Raw genomic sequence first — 18,128 nt, 5'->3', positions numbered from 1 at the left:
AGGACTGAGCTCCTGGTATGAACGAGAGGGCTGTAACCTCGGAGCTCACCAGCAGGCAGGCTGGGCCTTATAGGAGTGGGACCGGCCTCCTTTGGATGGAGTGAGCCCCTGGGAATCTCAGACTACTCTGGAAGAGACCTCGAGAGGGAGATGCTGGGCTTCTTACCAATAAATGCATGAGGGTGCATGAGAGATGGTTTTAAAAAACAACCACACTGCACTGTGATGAGGGGATTGTTTTCCAGGCTGGACAAGTGGACTGCGGATGTGTGTGCATATGTCCACATTATTATTGCCAGTTTTCTCTGAGAAGTGGAATTGGGTCATGGCAGGCTTTTACTTTTTACTTTTACACTTTCATATTGTTTTAATTTTTTAAACAATAAACATGTATCACTTTTTAAAAAAATTAATTTATTTATTTTTAATTTTTGGCTGCATTGGGTCTTTGTTGCTGCACGTGGGCTTTTCTCTAGTTGCATCGAGCAGGGGCTACTCTTCGTTGCAGTGCACGGGCTTCTCACTGCGGTGGCTTCTCTCGTTGTGGAGTATGGGCTCTAGGCGCACGGACTTCAGTAGTTGTGGCACATGGGCTCGATAGTCATGGCTCGCGGGCTCTAGAGCGCAGGCTCAGTAGTTGTGGTGCACGGGCTTAGTTGCTCCGCGGCATGTGGAGTCTTCCTGGACCAGGGCTCGAACCCATGTCGCCTGCATTGGTGGGCAGATTCTTAACAACTGCGCCACCAGGGAAGTCCCATAAGTATGTATTACTTTTATAATAAAGAACCTTCATAATGTCAAAAACATACATATGAGGAAAAGGCAAAAAAATATTTTTAAAAACCCTTCAGAGTAAATATGATGAACGGTAAGTATTCATAGCATATAGTAGAGTGTTACAAATCCTTAGGAGAAAAATGGTAGCACCACAGTGAGAGCTAGTACGTAAACAGATAAATTATAGACAAGTAAATACCAGCTAATTTGATCTCATACGTGAGCCAAGATGTGCAGCTTTAAACAAGAGCAATGTCATATTTTTTACCTTTCAGTTTAACTAAGGATTTTTTTTTTTGGCCGTGCCACACGGCTTGTGGGATCGGGATCTTAGTTCCCAGACCGGGGATCAAACCCAGGGCCCTGGCAGTGAAAGCACGGAGTCTTAACCACTGGGCTGCCAGGGACTTCCCTAAGTAAGAGTTTTAGAAATGGTAACAGTGCTGGGAGTGAGTCGTCCACTCCCTTCCCCTGCTCGCAGGAGTGGACCTTAGATCAACGTGTTTGGATAAGAGTTTGCTACTAGGACTCCAAGGCCTTGAATTATTCAAACCCAACCTGGATCCAATCATGAGAAAAGAACTGGACAAACTCAAACCGAGGGACGTGTTATAAGACGACTGGCCTGGACCCTCCAAAAATATTAAAGTCATGAAAGACTATAAAGGCGGAGACATGTCCCAGATTACAGGAGACAAGAGAGACCCAGCTAAATGTTGTACGTGCTCCTGGATGGACGTTGGGTCTAAAAAGGAACAAGTTCTAAAAGACGTTATTGAAAGAGTTGAGGAAGTTTGAATGTGGGCTGTGTATTAGATAACGTTGCACCTGCGTTCCGTTTCTGGAACGTGCTCATTAGAGTGTGGTCTTGTGGATGAATGTCCTTTAACTTAAGAGATGGATGCTGAAGGGCTGAGAGAGTGTCATGATGTCTGCAACTCAGATCACTGAGCAAAATACATGTACTTAGACAGAAGTATTGGCTTACAGATTTGTGTATATGTAGACAGAGGTGTCAACAGAGAGCACCAGAGAGAAAGCAAGGGTGGCAAAGTCATGACCGTTGGTGAGCCTGGGCAAAGGGTGCATGGAAATTTATTGGACTATGTTTTTGGGTGAAGTTTTATTTATTTATTTTTGCTGCGCTGCACGGCTGCGCAGCACGCGGGATCTTAGTTCCCCCACCAGGGATCGAACCCGCGCCCCCTGCAGTAGAAGCGCGGAGTCTTAACCACTGGACCGCCAGGGAAGTCCCTATTGGACTATTCTTGCAGCTCCTCTGTAGGTTTAAAAATGTACAGAGTAAGTTGGAGGAAAAGTGTTCGAGGCCAAGTGAGTGCAGAGGCATAGCCCATTCTCAGCCCAGCGTCTGAGGGAGAGGCAGGATGCGCGGCCTGGTGAGGCTGACCTTGGCTCTGGTCCTGCGTGCCCCCCGGCCTGCCTCAGCACCTCTGGGCTAGAGACCCTTTGCAGGCCTGTCTGGGGGGCACACACAGTTCACGCCGTGTGCTGCCTGCCCTGCCCTGGCCCCGGCCCCACTCCAGACCCCTGAGCCAGTCCTTTCTACTCAACCCCTCATCCCACATGAGGGCCAGGATGAGGCCAAACCAGGACCCTAGCCGCAGAGCTTAGCTCTCACACCTGGGTGGCGGCAAGGAGACGGAGTCTCCCTCTGCCTGTGATCTTACCCGAGTCTCCCCGTTAGCACTGCTCTGGGACCACTTCCTTGCCGGACTTGCCTGTCCATCCTCCCTAACACTCAGGCCTTGTGTCTTTTCCAGCAAGTGTTGGATGGGCAGCCATAGCCTGGAGGGTCATGGAAGCCCCCAGAGGTGGGAGTCTGGGAGAAGCCGGGATCACCCCAGCCCAGATCCAAGGCCCTGCTTCTGCCACTCAGTGCAGGCCCCGCTGTTGAAGCCCAGGGCACGTGGAGGGTCTGTTTGTGTTTAGTTTTTCAAAAGCAGTAACACCCAACGTCAGCAGCAGTTGTTTTCCTAACCTCGGGGCGCGAGCTCTGCTATGGAGATGGTCAGCTGAGCTTGGCCTTGGGGCCCTTCACGTGAGGAAGAGCCGCCTGGACGAGGAGATAAAAGGGGTCCCTGGGTGGGGGCAGGGGGACTAGGGCATCTTGGGAGCAACACGCAACACAAACAAAGCCAGAGTTTCCAGGAAAAGATGGCAAAGTACGTAGATCCAGGCCCCTTCCCTCTGAGAGACCGAAAAAGCAGCTGCCTCCCAGCACTTTGATGTTTTCTAGGCAGCCACTCCCTGATTGCCCAGAGGAAGGAGCGTTGGCCTTCCTTGGCCACAGCTTTTGGGAATGAAGGGCAAAGACTTCTAGAATCAAAGAATTCAGAGCAATTATGGAAGCTAAGAATTCAGTCCTCATATTAGAATTCTCACTTATGTTGAATTCTAAAATACTGGAATCACAATCTCTTATATCTGGAAAGTGGCTAGATAGACGGGTAAATATCATTTTTCTACTCCATGCACCGCATTCTCAGATCCCCTAACTGGTACCCTGCCCAGCACCAGCGGCTAAAGGAACCTGGAACCGAGGCTGGTATGCCCAGGATGGTGAGGAGGGCCTGCATACTCGGCCTGGCTGCTCTCTGGCGAGGGCCATGCCCAACTGGGGCCCAAACACAGCTGGCATCACTCCCTGCAAGTGCTCAAAACATGCTTTGGTGCTGGCTGGGGTGGAGAGCAAAGTTCTGCTCCCAGGAACGAGGGGGTATAAACTCCTGGTCACTGCAGCTTCTCTGGAAAGGTTCAGGAAACGTTTCCCATGGGCACTGAAGGTGTTTAAACACACCTTAGGAGATAGTGTGGGTGGGAGAAGCCCCTGAAACTGCTGTGTGACCTAAAATAGTTTGGTAACCCTCTCTGGGTTCATGTGCTCTCTCCTATAAACTCAGGGTTGGGAGGACTTCATTGACCCACTAGAAGTCCACAAAGTCTAGCATGGTGGTGAGGTCCAAGCACCATAGATTCATGTTGTCTGGGTTCAAATCCCAGCTTTACCACTTACAGGTACGAGGTTCTGGGCAAGTTGACCCTTCTGTGTCTCAATTTCCTCCCCCTGTAAACTGGGGATAATAGTGGCACCTACCTCATAGAGTTTTCATGAAGACTGAATGTATATATATGTGTATATGTAATATGTTTATAACAAATTATATGTCATATTATATATGACATCTGTAGTATTATATATATTATAATGTGATATGATTATATATACATCACTTAGAAGAATGGCAGACACATACTCAGCACAGTTTAAGCATTAGTTGTTATCATCATTGTTGGTATCTCATCACCTGGACGGAAATGATGTGTTTACCCACAATAAGGCGGCAGAGACTCACAAATGGTGTTGTGTCTTTACTTTTGGCTAAGATTTATGTCAATTCAATGTGGGAACAGCGGATTTGCTCCTGCTGATGCAAAGTTTTGACTGGCAGCTCCATATGACTTTCCTTAATTTTTTTAAACGGAGGAATCTCTTATTTCTGAATGTAGGTTGTTTGAGCGACCAGAACTTTTAAAACATGGAAGAGGTCCACTTAGAGGAATCTAGCCTAAGGAAATGACCAGGAATTCACACAAATGTTTCTGTACGAGGATGTTCACAGCAGCATTATTTTTTTTAATTTATTAATTTATTTATTTGGCTGTGCTGGGTCTGATGACCTCACTGATGAACAGTCTTTACCAGAATCTGAACTGGGTGTTGGGAACAAAGGCAAATCAGACATGAGGCCCATCTTCGTGAAACTCACAGTTCAGAGGGGAGACGAAGATGAAATATACAAGCCCAGGACTACTCTATTCTCAGTTTCATACAATAGGTAACCATTTGTTCACATAGTCAAATCTTGCCAAGAGATGGGGCTTCTGCTCGACACCAGGCACTGCACTGAATGCAGGGACACTGACGCGGCTGGCCTTCAAGGGGCCCCCAAGCTGAGAACACACGCCGTGACCCTGGAGCCTTCTTTCCATCCAGAGCAGTGGCCTCTGACTCAGTGGCTCTGGAATGTGGTTCCTGGCCTCTCATCAGTCTGGGTCTACTCTTAGTGGGTCTGACTGGGCAGCTGGGGCCTGGGAGACTGGCCTTGTTCAGGCTGGGGCGACCTTCCAGACCACCTGCCTCACTGCCCTGTGCGCTTATTTAACTTGGGAGGAGAGGGCAGAGGGGAAGTGGGCACGTAGAGAGGGTGCATGTGTGCAGACAGGTGTGTGTGTTTGAGTGTGCTGTATCCATACATACACACAAGCATGCAGGCGTACATGAGACGTGTGGTGGGTGCCTACAGGCTTGTGTGTATGCATACGTAAAATACATATAAATGCATGCCACTAGGCATGCATTTAGTAAAACATTAACATAGGCTATGAAATATGAACACAGTGTAATGATATTAATGTATCATTGAGTGTGTTTTAGAAATCATAACAGTGAATATCTATTGAATAGTGTTCTCAGTACCCTACAGGAACTGCCTCATTTAATCCTTACTGCATCCTGACGAGGTCAGTACTGTTATTATCCCCAGGTTAGAAGTGAGGAAACTGAGGCCCAGAGAGGTTAAGTGACCTGCCTGGGGTCACACAGGTAGTCAGCAGTCTGTCCCCAGCCCACACCCCTGAGCCTCAAGCCGCCTCCACGCTCGGCCCATCTGCAAGCCTCTGGAGCATGTGTGGACACCTGCTCAGGCTGGACGTGTGAGCAGGGGGACGTGTGAGCAGGGGGAGGTGTGTGGGAGTGAACAGTACGGGGCGGGAGCGCACACAGGTGCTCACGACAGCACGCATCTACAACTCTGTTTACGGGGCGTGGCTCCAGGCGTGCCTGCCCTGCTCCCCCAGCCTGGAGCGCCCTTCTCCGCCTTTGTCTCCTGGTGACGCCTATGTATCCCCGGAGACTCACTGTGGGTGTCACCTTTTCCCCCAGGCGGCCCTGGCTCCTCTGGCTGGGTCAGTTGCAACATTGGCCCTCCCTGGCGCTGTCTTCCGTCGGGGTGAGGGCGTGTCCTTCATATCTGTGTCACTCAGGTGTCTGGAACAGGTCTGACCGGGACATTAACAGCAATGATAACAGCTGCCACTCGGTGGGCACGGCCGCTGTGACTGGCGTGCGCGGAAGCGGCGCCCTCGTGACCTCCCTGAATCCCATTTGTCAATCGAGGTCTCAGAGGGTGATTGGAGCACGTACGCAGCAGAACCAGAAATTGAACCCCGGGCTTGGCTTCAGCTCTGTCGTTCCCATACCATGTTCCTTTGGGGCAATTTTATTATTTTTTAAGCTTTTATTTATTTGCGATTAGCTATCACACACCCCTGGGAAACAATTCAGAAAAGCATCTAACATTGAAATAAGCATCCCTCCACCCCTGTCACTCACCCTCCAGCCCACTCCCGAGGCAACCGCTGGTCCAGGTTCTTGCATGTCCAGGGCCCCCTTCCCGCTGCGTTTTCTCACGCTGTGTGTGTGCATGTGCATGCATGTGTGTGGGCGCACACACGTGTGCATGAGCACGTGCACGCGTGTGACTCCTTCCCGAGAGGTTTTGAGCATCTCTAAGCACGTACGCCAACCATACCTGCTGTTATTTCTCTCTCTCTCGCTCTCTCTCTCTCTCTCTCTCGCTCTCTCTATTTTTGTATTTTTGCATTTATTTATCTATTTTATTTATTTTTGGGTGCGTTGGGTCTTCGTTGCTGCGCGTGGGGTTTCTCTAGTTGCGGTGAGCGGGGGCTACTCGTCGTTGCAGTGTGAGGGCTTCTCATTGCGGTGGCTTCTCTTGTTGTGGAGCACAGGCTCTAGGTGTGCGGGCTTCGGTAGTTGCAGCACGTAGGCTCAGTAGTTGTGGCACACGGGCTTAGTTGCTCCACGGCATGTGGGATCTTCCCGGACCAGGACTCCAACCCGTGTCCCCTGCATTGGCAGGCGGGTTCTTAACCACTGCACCACCAGGGAAGCCCTATTTCTCTTCTTTTACATAAATAGTGGCGCACCCCACACCCAGATCTGCACCTTGCTTTGTTCACTTCACAGCACATCTTGGCGATCTCTCCGCATCAGCATGTAAGAACGTCCTCACTGCTTTTTATAACTGCTTGACCCTGGAGCAGTTATAAAAAGTTATAACTGTTATAAAAAGTTATAACAACGTGGTGGGGAATTTATTAAACACTTCCGACTCCCAATGCGGCCATGAATGTTCTCGTACAGGCGCAGACTTTGACTGAATGAATGGATCAATGAAGGAACGAGTGAAGGGGAGAGAGGATGCCCGAGGTTGGGGCCTGGGTTATGGGGGGATCCTGGGCGTGGGGCCAGAGGTACCTCCAAACCTGTCTTTCTAAGGAAATGGGAGAACGTGAGAATCCGCTGGAGTCCTGAGGTCACCGCCAGCTGGGTCCCAGGTGAGGGTCTCTCGGCAGGACCGCCTCGGCTCCTCGTCAACAATGCAGCGACGTCACGCTGCTGGTGAAGTGTGCCCGCCATGAGTCACCTCTCACACCTGCTTGGCCAGTGCAGCCAGCCGCCCCCCTCTTGAAGCTAGAGATGCCTCCGCTGAGGTCGCCGGGCCAGTGGGTGGCCAAACCAAATGAGCATCTTTGGGACGCAGGCTCCACGCCCCGCCCTGATGGGGGAGATGGAGACACAGAGATGGCCACTGACCTCGTTGAACCATGAACCAGGAACCACAAGGGAGCTTGGAGACAGTGGCCGACCGGGTCCAGGGTGCCCAGAGCTGGGGCGGGTCTGGTTTGGGAGTTCAGGGAGTGGAGTTGGAGGTCCAGGCAGGGATCCACACTGCAAGAGCTCAGGGACTTTGAGAAGAAGGTGTGATTGGCACCCCTCGTGACACAGGGGGGAGACTGGAGCTGCCGGATGGTGAAGGGGCAACAATTCAGGCACCTTCTTGCCCTTTCTAGGGGCCTCCAACCTTCCTAGCCCCCTTGGGAGGAACCTCTTGATCTGCTTAACTAGGGAAACTGAGGCAGGAGTGTGGAGGTGACTCATCCAAGTCAGCCCAACAGAGGTGCACCCAGACCTCCCCCCAAACCTATGCCCCAAGGAAGGGACCCAGGGCACCTGGTCTCTGGGCAGTTTCCAATGAGAAGACCTTGGTCAGCTTGGGAAGCCCCTGGTGCTATGAGAGCCACGGACCTGGACTCCAGCTCTGTGACCTCGGCGCTACTGAGTCCCAGCCCCCTCACCTATAAAATGGAGGTAACTGCGCACCTCCCTCACTGGGCTGTTCAGGGGACCAAAGGAGATAGTGAATGCAAATGCCTATTCCAGGACCTGGCACACAGTAAGTGCTCCACAAAAGGTAGATATCTTTCTGTTTGGGCAGGTGGCCTGAGTAAGAAGATTTGGGCGCTGGAGCCAGACATGCCATGATGTGACTCAGTAAATTACTGACCTTGGTGAGTCATGTCCCCTCTCTGATCCTCAGTTTCCTCCTCTGTAAACGGGCTCAGCCCTTCAAAGAGTCGTTGTCTAAAAGTCTGCTCACGGCAGGAGCTCCCTCAGTGTGAGCTCCTCCTTCCCCGGGCCTCAGAGTCCGCTTGTAAAGTCAGATGGGACGCTGGGATGACAGGGCTGACTCACAGTTACAGCCTAGGCTCTTCCATGTGCCAGAAACTGCCATTAGCTCCTAGCACCTCAGGCTGGTTGCTGGGCTTCCAGGCTGATTTACGGGGAGACCCAGACCTTTGCCCTTTGGCGTGGGAGTGAGGGTGAGGCTGAGGCTGTGGCTGTGCCCTGTCTTGAGGGTGCCTGGCTGGGTAGTCATTCACTTCCAGTCAGTCAGTCAGTCAGTCAGTAAGGAAATCAACAAACATACATCATACCGAGAATCCATGTGTTCTGTGCTGGGTCCTGGGGAAACAGAAGTGAATCAAAGCTGGTCCCTGGCTTGGGGGGCTCACAGTCTGGGGGAGCCATGTGGAGACAACATGTCAAGTAGAAGGGCTGTGGAAGCCAGAGCGGGCATCTAGCCCCATCTGGGGGATCTTGGAGGTGGCAGGTGATGACTGATCTGAGTCTTGACTCTACTGGGTCTCCCAGAGGAGGCGCGGGGAGTGGGCAGGTGAATGTGGAGGAGAGGGGTGAGGACAGATGAGTGCCTGGCTGGGCACCCTTAGGAGCTGCAGGTGCCTTTGTGGAGTGGAAACCCAGAGCCCAGGGATCCTGAAGGGGCAGCAGGGGCTCAGAGCAGGGTTTCACAAAGGGAAAACCCTGTTTTAGAAAACCCACACTGGTGGTGTGCAGATTGGATGGGAGGGGAAAAATCAGAGGCTGGGGACTGGGAAAGATGCAGAATGAGGCATGGGCTTAGGGACAAAGATAGGCAGTAGCATCCAAGGGTGGTAAAGGGGTGGCCAGGAGGAGAGGGCAGTACCCCACGGCCACGCTGGGCTCCTCCCAGACTGCCAGCTTCCCCCACCTGCTGGGGTCGAGATGGCACAGGGGCAAGTTGGTGAGAGCTTGCTAATAAGACACTCTTCCAGAGGATTTATCATAGAGCCCCTGAAGGGGTCTGGCTTTGTACCTGGCAACACATCCCACCCCGAGAGACGGGAAGTCTCAGGACGCCCTGAAAAGTGACAAGTGGGAATCTGCCAAAATGGGGGGAAGAGGCCTGGATTCTCACAGGCCATGGGGTCGGGGTTTGGACCAAGTTTAACCAGATCTCCTGGGAATGGCAGGGGGCAGGGACAGCCAGCCGACTTCTGACTAATAATAATAAAATAATAGCTCCTGTTTTTGAAATACTTACTGTATTCTGGGCCCCATGCCATGCATTTTACTTCCATCATTTCACTTAATCCTCATCACCACCCCATAACAATAACAACACCACAATGAGAACTAACATTTTAATTGCATTTTACTCTGTCCCAGGCACTCTTCTCAGCATTTTATATGTATTGGCTCATTTTTGAGCTTCACAACACTCCTGCGGGGTATGAACTACTATCCCCATTTTACAGATGAGGAAACTGAGGCACAGAAAATTTGTATAACTTGCCCAAGTTTGCAGAGCTAGGAGCTAGGATACGGATGGAGGGCTGTCTTGGTCCCTTTACCCCCCGCCACTGACCTCAGCCCTTACTCCTTCCTCATCCTGCCTCTCTCAGGCATCGTGGGACAGGGAGGGGAGGGTCTGCATCATTAGTGCCTTCTGAGGTGACATTGCGCCCCCTTCCCAGAGGAGCTGCAGGTCCCTGGAGCTGAGGGTGAGATGGTCCCAGAGCCCCTGGATGGGGTGGGCCTGGGGTGACTGAAGCTCTCGGCCTTAGAAAAGGGAGCCAGAGTAAAGTCTGACAAGGTGTAAAGAGTAAAGGTGACAAGGAAGTGACAAAACTTCTCTGTCCTCCCCTCACAGCCTCTGTCCCCCTCATGGCTCCCCACCCTCTGTGGCCTGACGAAATTCAGTGGGCCCTTGGTGGGCCTTTTCTCCCAGCCCCAGTTGGCCACTCCCTTCTCAAAGCATCCGCTCCCTCCGGTTGCTGGGAACCTACTTACTGCTCTTCCTTAGGGTCCTGTCCCCCTCTCCAACCCCCCGCGCCCACCCTGCTACTTGCCACCCTGAGACCAACTCAGAGCCTTCACCAACCCCCCGTGCTGAGGATGCCCACAGCCCCGTCTTTGCCCAGACCTCCGTCCTGAGCCAGGGCACCGCCCACCTAAAACTCCCCAATGGCTCCCCACTGGATTAAGAATGAAGCTAGAAGGACTTCCCTGGCGGTGCAGTGGTTAAGACTCTGAGCTCCCAATGCAGGGGGCCTAGGTTTGATCCCTGGTCAGGGAACTAGATCCCACACGCATGCCACAACTAAGAATTCCCACGCCACAACTAAGGAGCTGGTGAGCGGCAACTAAGGAGCCCTTGAGCCGCAACTGAGGAGCCCACAAGCTGCAACTAAGACCCAGTGCAACCAAATAAATATTTTTAAAAAAAGAAGAATGAAGCTAGAGCTTGGATGCAGGGTTCCCACCCTCCTTGCAGATTGAATTCTATTCTAGCTCTGGCCTGTTCCTCTGGCCTCATTTTGGATCCCTGTACGCACGCCAAACTCCAGCCAAACCCAGCTGCTCTGTCCCCGAATGGGCTTTCCTTTCCCATCTAGTGCCTTTGAATGTGATGTTCATTTGACCTGGAATACTCTCTCCACCCTCTTAGTCTAGCTAATTCCTCCTCAGCTCCAGGGCCCCCTCCTCCAAGAAGCCTCCCCTGACCTCCCAGGCTGGGTTTGCTGCATCCTCTGTGCTGATTGTGGCCTCTTGTAAGTAACTGAAGTGGAACAAGTTGGAGGGAAGACAGGGCCTTGATAGCAGCCTTGAGACGGAGGCTGCCCAGGTCTGGAGTTCCCAAGAAAGGCTTGGGTTGCAGGCAGAAAAAAGCCAAGGACAAGAGATCAAAGACAGAGATCAAGCTTGTCACAGGAAAACATGTAGAAGGAGAAGACAGGAGAGCTGAGGACAGACCCTGGGGAACCCCAACATTAGAGGGCGGGACAGAAGAAGAGAATTCTCGGGAGACTGAGAAGGAGGAGGTGGAGAGTTAGGTGGAGAAGCCAGAGCACAGAGAAGAAAGCTAGCTCCCAGTGAATAACCCCCCAGCATCCATGATCAGGGGCTGTCCCCTCCCCTTGACTATGGGCCGGCCCTGTGACTTGCTTTTTTTATTATTATTATTTATTTATTTTGGGCTGCATTGGTCTTCGTTGCCGCGCATAGGTTTTCTCTGGTTGCATCCAGCGGGGGCTACTCTTTGTTGCAGTGTGTGGGCTTCTCATTGCGGTGGTTTCTCGTTGTGGAGCATGGGCTCTAGGCGCGCAGGCTTCAGTAGTTGCAGCACATGGGCTCAGTAGTTGTGGCTCGTGAGCTCTAGAGCACAGGCTCAGTCGTTGTGGCACATGGGCTTAGTTGCTCCACGGCATGTGGGATCTTCCCAGACCGGGGCTCGAATCTGTGTCCCCTGCATTGGCAGGCGGATTCTTAACCACTGCGCCACCAGGGAAGTCCAGTGACTTGTTTTTGATTAATTTGATCGGAACAAGTGCCACAGCACTTCCAAGCCTGAGTCATAAGAGGCTTGTAGATTCCACCAGCATCACTTGAAACTCTCTAAGGGAGGTGAACTGCCATGTAAGAAGTCGGACTACAGACTGCCCTGAGACTGCCATGCTGTGAGGAAGCCCAAGCTAGTCACGTGAAGTGTCCACGTGGAGAAAGGGAGAGATCTGTCCTGTGGCCCCCCCAGCTGCCACCTTCACCCCAGCTGAGGCACCAGATATACGAATGAAGAAGCCGTCTTGGACGTCCAGCCCAGACACCTTTGACTGCAACTGCAAAACAGACACCAAGAGAATGGTCCAGTTGAGCCCAGTCCATCCAAGGGACCAGGAGTGATAATAAAAAACTGTTTTTCTAAGCCATTAAGTTTACGGTAGTTGATTACACGGTAATAGATCATTGAACCAGTTGGTAATTTAATACCTGAATAACCCTCTGTGGTAGACATTATCATTCCCATTTAAGAGATGGGAAAATAAAGCCCAGAGAGGGATGTGACTCTGTGAGATTCATGTAGCCAGCTGGAGGCAGCAGTTGGGGTTTGAACCCCTATGGGGTTGTCTGATACCCCACCCTGTGCTCTTTCCGTAGCACATACTTGGCTGTCTGAGGAGGCCAGACCTAGCAGCCAAACCTTGTAGTTTCGGCCAGATTCCCTGTGTGACAGGTTATTGGGGTTTTCCCCAGGAGCCTCACCTGGGCACCTGTTGGAACCCTGGATTTTTTTTTTTAATTAGATGTGATTCACACAAATGCACAAATCATTAAGTGTGCAAAGTGGCAAATTTTTACATGTGACCACTACCCAGGTCAAGATATACTACATTTCTGGCACCCCAGAAAGTTCCCACTAGTCAATGTGCCCCACCCTACCCGGAGCCCAGATGACTATCACCATAGCAACAGTTTTGCTTGTTCTTGAACTTTCTGTAAATGGACTTTTCGTGGCTGGCTTCTTTCACTTAACATTATGTCTAGAAGACTCATCATGCTGTTGCATGTAGCAGTAATTTTTTTTAATTTTGCCCGTGCCGCGCAGCATGCAGGATCTTAGTTCCCCAACCAGGGATCGAACTCGTGTCCCCTGCAGTGGGAGCTCGGCGTCTTAACCACTGAACCGCCAGGGAAGTCCTAATAATTCTTTTTTTATTGCAGTATAGTATTCTAATGGATGAATATGCCAACATTTGTTTATTCATTCTACTCCTGATAGACGTGTATTGTTTTCAGATTTGGGTTACTATGAGTAAGGCTGATATGAATATTTTTGTACTAGTCATTTTATAAACCTAAGCACTCATCTCTCTTGGGTGTATACGCAGGAGTGGAAATCCTAGGTCACAGGGTAGGTGCATATTTAACTTTATAAGAAACTGCTGGTGGGGCTTCCCTGGTGGTGCAGTGGTTGAGAATCTGCCTGCTAATGCAGGGGACATGGGTTCGAGCCCTGGTCTGGGAGGATCCCACCTGCCGCAGAGCAACTAGGCCCGTGAGCCACAACTACTGAGCCTGCGCGTCTGGAGCCTGTGCTCCACAATAAGACAGACCGCGATAGTGAGAGGCCCGCGCACCGCGATGAAGAATGGCTCCCACTTGCCACAACTAGAGAAAGCCCTCGCACAGAAACGAAGACGCAACACAGCAAAAATAAATAAATAAAAATTAAGAAACTGCTGGGACACAGGGTAGGTGCGTATTTAACTTTATAAGAAACTGCTGGGACTTCTAAGATCTCGCATAGTGTGCAGTGCGGCCAAAAAAAAAAAAAAAGCCAACAGTTCCTCACTGTGCTACTACCAAGAACACTCCCACCAGCAGTTCGTGAGAATTCCAGTTTTTCATATCCTCAGACACTTGGTATCATTAGTCCTGTTAATCTGAGCTATTTTTTAGTGGGGTGGGGTGGAAGTGATCTCTCATTGTCTTTAAGTGGTTCAGGTGGGGCACCTGTTCATAGGTTGGCCAGAGTTTTGGGTTTCTCCAGGAAGCCCTGCCTGAGGAGAGGGTGGCGTGGGAGGGAGCCGGGGAGGAGGACGTTCCCATAGCCCAGGTGCTACACAGGCAGCCCGAGTTGGGCTGAGGGAGTCATGAAGACAGAGGATGGACTCGAGGGAGGCCTGGGGGTGCTCGTGGGAGACAACAGAGCGTGGTGAGGATGGGCAGGGCGCTGGATGGGGCTGCCCAAGGGATGCTCCTTATGAGACAGAAGTCCTGAGGCAGGGCAGTGCCAAGCCTGGGTGATTTGATGACTCGGGGTCCTGGTTCTTCTTTCTTTCTGCTCGGCCATTTTTAGCATATTAATGAGGCAAGATGGTGGCAATGTGGGGACTTCATCCAACAGTGTCCAAAGGCTGGGAGAAAGAGGCCTCCCTTCCTTGTGCCCCACTCCCCTTTTGGCCGCACCATGCGGCTTGTGGGAACTTATTTCCCCCTCCGGGGATTGCGCCCAGGCCCTCGGCAGTAAGAACGTAGAGTTCTCACCACTGGACCGCCAAGGGGTTCCCTCCTTGTGCTCCTTTTTAAGAGCAAGGCAGACCTTTCCAGATGACCCCCTCCAGCCCTCCACCCCAACCAAGACTTTCCCTGGCATCTCATTGGCTGGAACTGCAACGCATCCCATGCTCATTCCTAAACCCATCACTGGCAAGGGAATGGGGCACATTTCCCCCACAGCCCACAAGCTTACTCCCCTGCGGGTCATTCCCTGAACGTATCAGGAAGTTCACAGGGCGTCTGATCATGCTGTTCCCTTGGAACTGGAATGCCCTTCCTGATTTTTCCATCTAGAAAAGTCATATTCCAAAGCCACCTCCAAAAACCCTCTCTGACCTGCGGGCTGGGTTGGGGGTCTCCTCTGGGTTCCCACAGCCTTCCAGGACCCAACCCAATGTGACCTGTTTTTGTGGCCTCAGTGCAGGGTAGGGCCAGTTCTTGTTCAACTCTATACACCCAGTGCCCAGCCCAGAGGAGGTGCCTGAGGGTTGATGGGAAGCGCATGGGGCCGGCTCAAGTTGTCCCCTCATCTTCATCACCTTCACCACAGCCCTGCAAATCGGAGAGCCCAGGCTGGACTGGCAGTAGCTCGGAACTGGGGCCTCTTCTCAGCCCCACGTGGAGCCACAATCAGCACAGCCAGCCAGCAGGGATGAGGCCTCCTGGCCTGATGGGCCTGGGGTGGCCTCGTCCACTGCTCCTGCCCCCAACCCTGCCAGGGCTGGACAAGCCCTCTGGGCACAGCCTCAGTATAGGACTGGGGCTGAAAGGTACCCATTTGATGCAGAAGCAGATTAAGGCTCTTAGAGAGGGGCGTGGCTTGCCCAAGGTCAATCACCGGCAAAGCCTCAGCTCCAGTTCTCCCTCCAAGGCTGGGCCCAGCGCCCACTCCCGGGCTTCTCAGACTGAGGGGCCTTGTTAAAGTGCAGATCCTGACTCAGTAGGTCAGGGCGGGGCCTGGACTTGGTGTTTCTAAAAAGCTCCCTGGTGTCACTGCTGTTCCTGCTGGTCTGCAAACCCCACACGCAGCTGCAAAGCCTGGTGGGGGAACCAGATTCTCAACCCCACCCTCAGAAGCCCACATGCTGCCCCTTCAGGAAGGGTGGAGCGCTGGCGGGGGCGGGTGGTGAAGCCACTTTAAGAAACCCCAACCTCCAGTACCCTCCCTGCCCAGCCACCCAGGACACCAGAGCTGCCGGAACATTTTATTAAGTTAAGGTTCTCAGAGCAGGAGAGAAACGCCTGCCTGCACGGGGTGGTCCCCGCAGATCCATGCCCAGCACCCCTCAGAGGAGGGGGTGGGGCCATGGGGACAGCTGCTGGCTCCCTTTGTCCATCTGTCCCTCTGTCCAGAGTCCCAGGGAGTGGGTCCCCCCAGGGCAGGAAGTAGTTAGTGGGAGGTAGGGTAGAAAGAGGGTGGCTGGCTCCCGGCCTCTCCCAGCAGAGTCAACCCTGCCATAGCTGCTGCTGGGCCTCCGCTAGACCCCGGGCCAGGCTGTGGGCCCAGAAGCCCAAGCAGGCGTCTGGAGACACAGGGGGAGCCAGTGTTAGAGGCACACGCCACCAGGAATTGCTTTTTAAAAAGTATAAAGTGTTTGGGGAAAAAAAAAAAAGGAAAAAAAATCTATATAAAAATCTCTTCACATATAAAATCCTGAAGAAGGTGCAAGGTAAGACCCAGTGCTAGGGGCGCGCTCAGATACGCAGAGAGTGTGCGTGTGTATGTGTATGTGTGTGGACGTGTGTGCGTGTGTGTGTGTGTGTGTGTGTGTGTGTGTGTATAGTGGGTGTGAGTGCATGTGCGGCCCACAGAGGGTGGGGAGAAAGCTTGGCTTCTGACGTCCATCCAGCAGGGAAGGAGGGAGATTGGTCCCCTTGGGCTGGGGGTCTGCAGCAGGGCTGGACCACGAGGACCTAGAAGACAAGAGTGGAGGAGTCTACTAATTAGAAAAGATACACACACCCCAGTGTTCATAGCAGCACTATTTACAATTGCCAAGACACGGAAACAACCTAAGTATCCATTGACAGATGAATGGATAAAGTATACATATACAGTGGAATATTACTCAGCCACAAAAAAGAATGAAATAATGCCATTTGCAGCAACATGGATGGACCTAGGGATTATCATACTAAGTGGAGTAAGTCAGACAGAGAGAGACGAATATCTTATGATGTCATTTATACATGGAATCTTAAAAAAAAATTATACAAATGAACTTATTTACAAAACAGAAACAGAGACACAGAAAACAAACTTATGGTTACCAAAGTGGAAAGCAGGGGTGGGGGGAGGGATAAATTAGGAGTTTGGGGTCAGCAGATACACACTGCTATATATAAAACAGACAAATAACAAGGTCCTACTGTATAGCACAGGGAACTATATTCAATATCTTGTAATAAAATATAATGAAAAAGAATATATGTATGTATTTCTGTATATAACTGCAGCACTTTGCTGTACACCAGAAACTGACACAACATTGTAAGTCAACTACATTTCAATTAAAAAAAAAGAGTGTGGGAGTCTGGCTTAGGCCAGGCAAGGGTGGCTGGCAGGTCCTTCCAATGCCTCTTGGCCCCAAAGGCTGGGCCAGATCCTCTCCTCTGGGCTTCTCCCCAAGCCTGGCCCACAGGGTGGCCTCTCCGGAGTGCCTTAGGAAGTCCCCAAGGATGTGTTAGAAAGAGGAAGCTCCAGGTAGACAGGGCAGTAGGAAAAGGCATCATAAAAATGTTTCACACCCTGCCAAGTCAGGGATGACCATGAGCAGAAGTAGGACAGAGCCCGGCCTCCAGTGATGTCCGGGGTGTGCAGCACGGAGGAAGGAACGCTGTGGGTGATCAGTGATACGCGCTGTGCTGCTGGGTCTAATGAGGGGGTGGCCACACCGGATTTGCCACCCAAGCCCAGGCAGATCAGTTAGGGCACTGCCAGCCCTAAGGAGGGGTGTGGACTGCTCGGGCTGTGGCTGTGGCTCTGTGTTAAGAAGCACCCGCTGTCACATGGCAGGGACAGGGCGAAAATCAGACCCTGAACTCACTGGCCCGCCTCTGAAGACACATGCTCAAGTTTACAAAGCAGCCTCTGGCTGAGTCTGACAGGTCCCCAGGACAACCCTGAGTCGCTAGTGTCACTGTCCCCATTTGCAGAAAGGGATGCGGAGGCTAGGAGAGGGAGGTGCCCTGGCCCCCAAGGCAGGGGGAGTCAGGTGTGGATACGGAGGCTAGGAGAGGGAGGTGCCCTGGCCCCCATGGCAGGGGGAGTCAGGTGTGGATACGCAGGCTAGGAGAGGGAGGTGCCCTGGCCCCCACGGCAGGGGGAGTCAGGTGCAGATGAGCCTCAGCTCACACCTCCAGGCCCCGCGTGGCCTCAGCCCCGCCCAGCCCGGGGCGCCCACCTCTACTCGGCCAGGCTGTTGCGCACGGCCTCCTTCTCCTGCAGCGCGGCCATGGCGAGGCGCAGGTGCTCTTTCAGCTGCTCGATCTCCCGCTCCGACCGCGTCTTAATGTGGTTCAGCTCCACGTACACGTCCTGGTACTTTCCCGAGGTGAAGCGCCTGTCCTGGGGGGCGGGGAGGGGTTGTGAGGGCACGAAGCCCTCCTTCCTGGCCCTGCCCACCTGCCGGCACAAAGCAGCCAGGCCCCTCCACTGCCCCCATGGCCTCCTCCCTCCAGGTGGCCCCCCTAGATGGCCCCCGGCTCCACCCAGTGACACAGGTTTCGGCGTCATTTTCATCCCATT

The 18,128-nt window shown here is 52.4% G+C and overlaps 1 protein-coding gene across 2 annotated transcripts in view; it reads right to left on the bottom strand.

Moving 5' to 3' along the window:
- Positions 1 to 15,581: 15,581 nt before the first annotated feature.
- TRIOBP (TRIO and F-actin binding protein) overlaps positions 15,582 to 18,128 on the bottom strand; it is a gene marked incomplete at its 5' end in the record, with an annotated part of 56,511 nt that continues 53,964 nt past the window's right edge. For both annotated transcript variants that reach the window (XM_082849452.1, XM_082849453.1), the window contains 2 exons: positions 15,582 to 16,294; positions 17,785 to 17,948. In XM_082849452.1, the coding sequence (XP_082705578.1) occupies positions 17,787 to 17,948 (162 nt within the window). In that variant the 3' untranslated portion in view covers positions 15,582 to 16,294; positions 17,785 to 17,786. The remainder of the gene's footprint in view (positions 16,295 to 17,784; positions 17,949 to 18,128) is intronic.

Source organism: Leucopleurus acutus (genome assembly GCF_964270905.1).
Source record: "Leucopleurus acutus genome assembly, chromosome: 11".
Classification (NCBI taxonomy): domain Eukaryota; kingdom Metazoa; phylum Chordata; class Mammalia; order Artiodactyla; family Delphinidae; genus Leucopleurus; species Leucopleurus acutus.
Note: the sequence above shows the minus strand (reverse complement) of the source record. Positions and strands in the feature narration are given on the sequence as shown.